The sequence below is a fragment of the Acanthisitta chloris genome, unplaced genomic scaffold, assembly GCF_000695815.1.
Source record: "Acanthisitta chloris isolate BGI_N310 unplaced genomic scaffold, ASM69581v1 scaffold22522, whole genome shotgun sequence".
Lineage (NCBI taxonomy): Eukaryota > Metazoa > Chordata > Aves > Passeriformes > Acanthisittidae > Acanthisitta > Acanthisitta chloris.
In genome coordinates this window covers 32,434-38,362 of record NW_008660161.1, presented here as the reverse complement: position 1 = coordinate 38,362, position 5,929 = coordinate 32,434, and the positions used below count along the sequence as shown (strand labels likewise).

At 40.6% G+C, this 5,929-nt stretch overlaps 1 protein-coding gene across 1 annotated transcript in view; it reads right to left on the bottom strand.

The window, feature by feature from the left end:
* The window catches only part of MYCT1 (myc target 1), a 19,864-nt gene that overhangs the window by 356 nt on the left and 13,579 nt on the right, over window positions 1–5,929 (bottom strand). Inside the window, exon 2 of the mRNA XM_009069726.1 lies at window positions 1–269. Coding sequence (XP_009067974.1) covers window positions 1–269 — 269 coding nt within the window. The remainder of the gene's footprint in view (window positions 270–5,929) is intronic.

Below are 5,929 nucleotides of genomic sequence, written 5' to 3'. Positions count from 1 at the left end.
CTGCTCCAAGGAGGTTTGCCGCTGGAAGGTGAGGCTGGCCAGGCTGAGGTTGCTTCGACGTTCACAGCTGCTGTTGCGGTAAAATCCAGTCCTGCTGTTAGTGTGGCCATGGGAGGAGGGTCTGGACCGACGGCTGAAGGTTGAGGGGCTCCCCTGGGAAATGTGGGCACTAGCTCTGCGACGGGACAAGCAAGTGAACAATGCCCAGATGATCCCTCCAATCACCAGTCCAATCAGCATGGACACTGTGAAGGCTATTGTTATCTGCTCTGAAATACAGAAAAAATGGATATCAAAGTTACTGCATTAACTCTGAAGGATTTTCTTGAGAGAAAATGAATTGAAAAGAGCAGCCTCCCTAAAAGATGAACAAGCCCTTGGATCTTTGTATGCAATACATGAACTTTACCATACAAACAGAGTAGTTTGGAGTGCTCTTAGTCTACAGAATTTTGGTGCTTTGTGAGGGTTTTTTTTTTTTTTGTGGTTGGGATTTTTATGTTTGTTTGTTTTAATTCAGATAATTCAATAACATCCAGAAAATAGCCTACATTTAATACCAGTTTCTGTACCAAGGCAAGGCAAATTGTAAGGTGTGTTACAAAACTGCCAAGTATTTGCTTTTGTGGGCAACAGGAGGTGTGGATTTATGCAGACTTGTCCTTCTATTTACAGACATTTATGTTCTGCGTGTACGTGTTTGCAAACTCCCCTATTACAACAGTGATGTACCTTCTGCCAGGTTCTTAGTGGAGTAAGCCCTGTATTTATTACAACATGAGAACACTTCTGAGCCTTTTACTGCTGAGTAACAGATAGTTCAAATCCTTATAGTAATTAATGTAGATTACTATATCCTAAATGATAATGATCAGAGATAACCGTTTGTAATGCTAAGACTCTTGAATATTTCCTATCCCCAATGCCCAATTTAAAGATGCATTCATCTGACATTACCAAAGGTAAATTTCTAGCTCTTCTATAAATGTTTTCAAGAATTAAGAGAACTGGAAACAAACAAAAAAACCCCAAACCCAAACCCTATGGCTAGGATTGCTGTCTCTCCCATATGGTTTCACAGGATGGAGGAACATGATCTCTTCCTCGTGTATTTCTAAGAAGAGGAGTTACTTCAGAAAACTTCACTTAGTTTGCAACTGAGTAGCAGCTTTATTGCTGTTCTCAAAAGTTCAGAGATATATTTGTAATTCTGGATAAGGCCTGAAATAAATGCAAAACCTTTATAGATCATCTCAAAATTCAAGAAGGGCTCGGATTTCAAACAAGAAGGAACACTATGTTGACAACTGGTAGAACAAAGAGGGAATAAACAAAAGAGATCCATGGGACGGCTTGAAATGTTTATTCTGTCTGCACTGTGCTATCATGTTTGTGAAGCATTTCTGTCAAAAAGGAAAATGTATTCATTAGATAGAGAAAGGCAAGTAATCCCTATAGCCTACCAAAGCACAGGCCAGAAAACACTGTGCCTGGCTGATCACCATAAAAGAAGGCTGGGATACAGACTCCAGGATTGGAACATAGATATTAGAGCTCAAAAAGGGCAAGAGGAGACTAGGTTCAGAATTTTCTTGCAAGGTAGCAGCTGTGAAAGAGTTTCCCCTGAATTTATGGTGTTGTACAAACAGTCATTCCCAAACCCCAAAATAATGACAGCAAATCTGAGCTCTGGGACTGGGCCAAAGCAAGTGCTGAAGAGGCAAAGAGAGTGAGTGGCCTGAGGGATGGCTGTGGAGAGCAGATGGCACACCATGAAGGGAGAGGACAGTTGCCAGGCATGGCCAGAGGGACTGACTTGAAGGCAGAAGCACCCCAGTATGCACCAATAGATTCCTTCATTTAAGTCAGGCCTCAGTGCTAGCAAGCCTTAAACTTCAGGCAGGCCACTGCAGGAAGGAAACAAAACATTTGCTTTGCTTCCAGCAGGGGAGATGTAAATAATTATTGGTTAATTGCACTTTAAGAAGTAGTCATTAGTATCTTCCTTATCTACCTTCTTACTTTTCTCTCTTCAGTGAAAAATTGCTAGCAGTGCGATTCATACTTAGAAGGCTATACAGTCCTACGGTTCCTTGTTTGTAACCTCTGCTTTCAGATCGGCGTCTAACCATTATCCTTTTCAAATAAAGTCTGGAGAGGATAAAGCATTGGATATTGTTGCAGAGGACTGCTCCCACTCAGGAACACTTTGTTGCCCTTTCATTCCGAGACGGACCAGACTTGACCCTAAAATGCAATTTTTCTATAAGCCCTCATTTTCACAACTACAAAACTCTTGGCTGAGAACACTAAAGACAAAGGGTGATTGCCTGGTCTGCTTTTGGCAATAACCCACAGGCAGCATCCTGCCCCACAACTCCTGGCTACAGATCAGAGCTCCATGACCATAAGCAGCCATCTCACAAACTCATTATGATTCTGCCCTTTATAAAGCATCTTCTGAGATGCAGCAGGACTTATTGTGCCCCTTTTGGTCAGGAATAGCTTATTATGCTATTTTAATGGATTTAATACATTCTGTTACTGCAAGATCCTGCTCATACTCCCTAAGGTGGGAAGGGAGAGCCAGGACTTGGTGACCTCCAGTTCAATAAATCCCAGGGGGAGTCCCAAAGACAGCACTTCCCACTCAATATAGTTGCACTCTGAGTACCCTTACTGCTGTTTCTGCGTAGCTATGGGAAAGTGGAGCAAGAAGTAATCTTTTCTTGTGCTGATTTCTTTTGGACTTCAGCTGGAATACTAGTTAGGTTATTATATTTGAGGCTGCCAAGGAATCCCCAGGCACAGGACTCTGTGCTGCCACCCAATATCCCTGCAACTCTTTGTGCTCTCAGATGGTGAAGGGGATATCCATGGGGCTCAGCAGCCTTGAGCGTAAACAGAAACACACAAGCCACACAAGTGTATCTGGCTCTGGGGTTGCCATGCGCCATGGTGAGGATTTGTCCCTGCATCCTTCTAGCCGTAGTTTTCACCACCTGCACAATCAAACCAGAGTTTCACACTGTTAAAAGCAGGTGAGGGAATTGACTAAAGTATTGAGTACAGCTCTTCAGTCCTTCCCACGTGCTGTTCCCCTGTGCTGGAGGTACAGCACAGACAATTATCCCTTTCGATAACAGATTCATTTTCTTTAACTTCTTTAACTCTTTTATTTTTCTCTCTATATATATGAATGTAAAAATAGGTGGTCAAAATATTCCCTGGGGAAACTCAGCTGGGTTTACACTGACTGTTGTGTTGCCATATAGGACTCCAAATGCTCTCTTTTCCATTTGGGCCTAGACTTAATACTTTTGGTTCTTATTACAGAAATATCACTAGACCTATTGGTTACAGACATTTCATTCTTTCTCTTCCCAAAATTTTACTGACTTGAGTTGGAACTGTGGGTCACACTAACAGGCTGAACTTGCTCTTCACTCACTCCCTGCAGAGGGTGAATTTCACTGAAATGTAATTCAGTTCTAAAAACTTACACTGAAGAATTGTAAATCTATGCCCATTGATTTCCTCTTTAGAATGTCCAGCAATCACAGTCCTGAGGTACATAGGAGAAAATACTGTCAAACAGAGAAAAAGATCAAAGGCAGAGTGGGACTTGCTGCACCTGGGATTTTGAGGGGAACAGCTGGCTTTCACAGAGTTGCTTTTCTCTTCCTTAATCTGAGCAGTGCCAGAGCAGAAGTAGCCTTTCAGGAGCATTAGAGCAATACTGACACAAAGCGTGTCCCAAGGGGCCATTGTAACATCTTACAGTTTCCTGAGAGCTGTGCATGTCATTCTGTCCTAAGCTTGTAAGGAAAAAAGAAAAAGATTTGGTGATAAGGTAAGGGATACTGCCAATAACAACAATTACCCAGGTGCTAGTCCCCTAAATATGTTTTGATCTGTATGTTTCTCAGGCTGCTCACGCTGCTTGCTTTATTCGATTGTGCCATAACTGAAAAATTTGGTACCCCACTTTAGTAAATTCTCCACTCTCACCTCTAACACCAGCTGAGGTGAAGGACAAAGGCTTTTATCAGCAATGTAGGACAGACTTTAGCGTACAAAGCCATAAATAAAAGGATAAGGAAAATGAGCAACTGAATATCTTGGCTACATTACCTATCTCATCTATGGTACTTCCAATGTGACCGCGCAAAAAATGTTGGAGGGTCAGAACCACAGTAACACCCATAACTTCTGAATGTTATCCCCACATCTGAATATCAAGTCAGCACATGTTTGTCAGCCCAACATCTATCCAGACAGGGAAATTCCTTCTGAAGTCTCTCTGTTCCCTCCTCTCTGGTTTCTGTATGCAGTGTTAAACAAACGCAGTGCTACAGACCTTTACAGGGGATTATTGCCTCTGCTGCATAAAGCTTTTTCTTGGTTGCTGTAATTTTCTTTAAAGATTTAATAACTTTCCAGGAACTGTATATATGAAGTGATAGCATATAGCCTATCAAATCGGTAACCTCCAAAGTAGTTAACACTTCACACAGGACAAATTTAGACACATTATTAGCAAAGGTGATAGACTATCTGATAAGGTGGTTTTCCTACTACTTGGCCCTGAAACAGGTTCTTCACATCTAGTCTGGATGTCAGAAACAAGGGCAACTAAAGAAGACTCATACCAATCTGTAAGTTCTCAGAAATGGACTACATTCTCTTTTTTCTCACCTTGGGGTATACCTCACCAAAAAATAGCAACACAGTCCCTACCTAGACTTAGCAGTCCCTGAAATACCAAAAATCTTTATAAAATATATTTTCTTTTTGTGATGGTGGAGGATCCTGCCTCTATCATGTACCCTGTCTAATACTTCTGTGAGAGTTTTGTTTTCCTTTCGTACACAGGTTGCAAGACATTCCTTTGAATTCAAAACACATTTGCATTATGGATTGATTTTCCCAAGGTAACTCCCTCTTTACCTCGTTTCTGACTATGATAAGCTGAAATAGGATTCTGCTCCTTGAACTCAGGAAATCCTTGGGACTTAGATTTTTCCTGTACATTTATGATATGTTCTCCAAGGTGTAAAGTTAAGGTGGGCACAGGGTCTTCCTTCCCACATGCTCACAAATATATACATTTTAAAATTTTACAACTGGCCAAGTATATGAAGGGAAAGTAATGCCTTTCAAAATCATGTAAGTAGAAGCTTAAAGGGGAGCATCTCAGAGCAAGAACCAGGATGGAGTGGGGAATACATGACAAACTAGTGAATGCAAAGGGAAGAAAAATGGAAAAGCATCTTTTAGTCAGGCTGTGCACACATGACTTGAATTTGAACTGCATCTTTGCCAATATAGCTAGTAAAGCTAATAAAGAACCGGTCAGCTTTCAAAGCATCTGTTCTGCTCATGCTATTGCTAAGCACGAGTCAGAAAACACCCATAGGGTAAGATGATACCGTTTAATTTCTAGTGAGTGACTTTCAAATATTGCCATCTTTTTTATATTTTGGACCTGTTTTTTATTGTCATTGTTTTATGCAAAGAGAAGCAATTCAGTAGATTTATTTTAAAATAATAAAAAATGTTAAGGTAGCTTGTCAGTCAAGAATGACATTGCTCAGCATTCAAACTCAGCTTGCTATAGAGATGTTTAACCCATATTATATTAGAGCAAGATTTTGTTAATTTACTTGGGCATCTGAAAGTAATTTTCCTATTTTTCTTTTCGTCCACCCACCCAAAACTGCACAACACACTGTGCATCTGACATGCAAATTTTATTTCATGGAGACTCCAGCAAGCTTGTATGCAGAACATACAAGCTCATTGATTTCAGCTGTATTAGCAATGAGAAATATCAGAGCATACTGGCACGACATAGAGTGGAAAAGAGCTATTTTTATATTTCAATTAAATTTTAGAATTCTAAATTTATTTCCGTTTTAATTCTTTC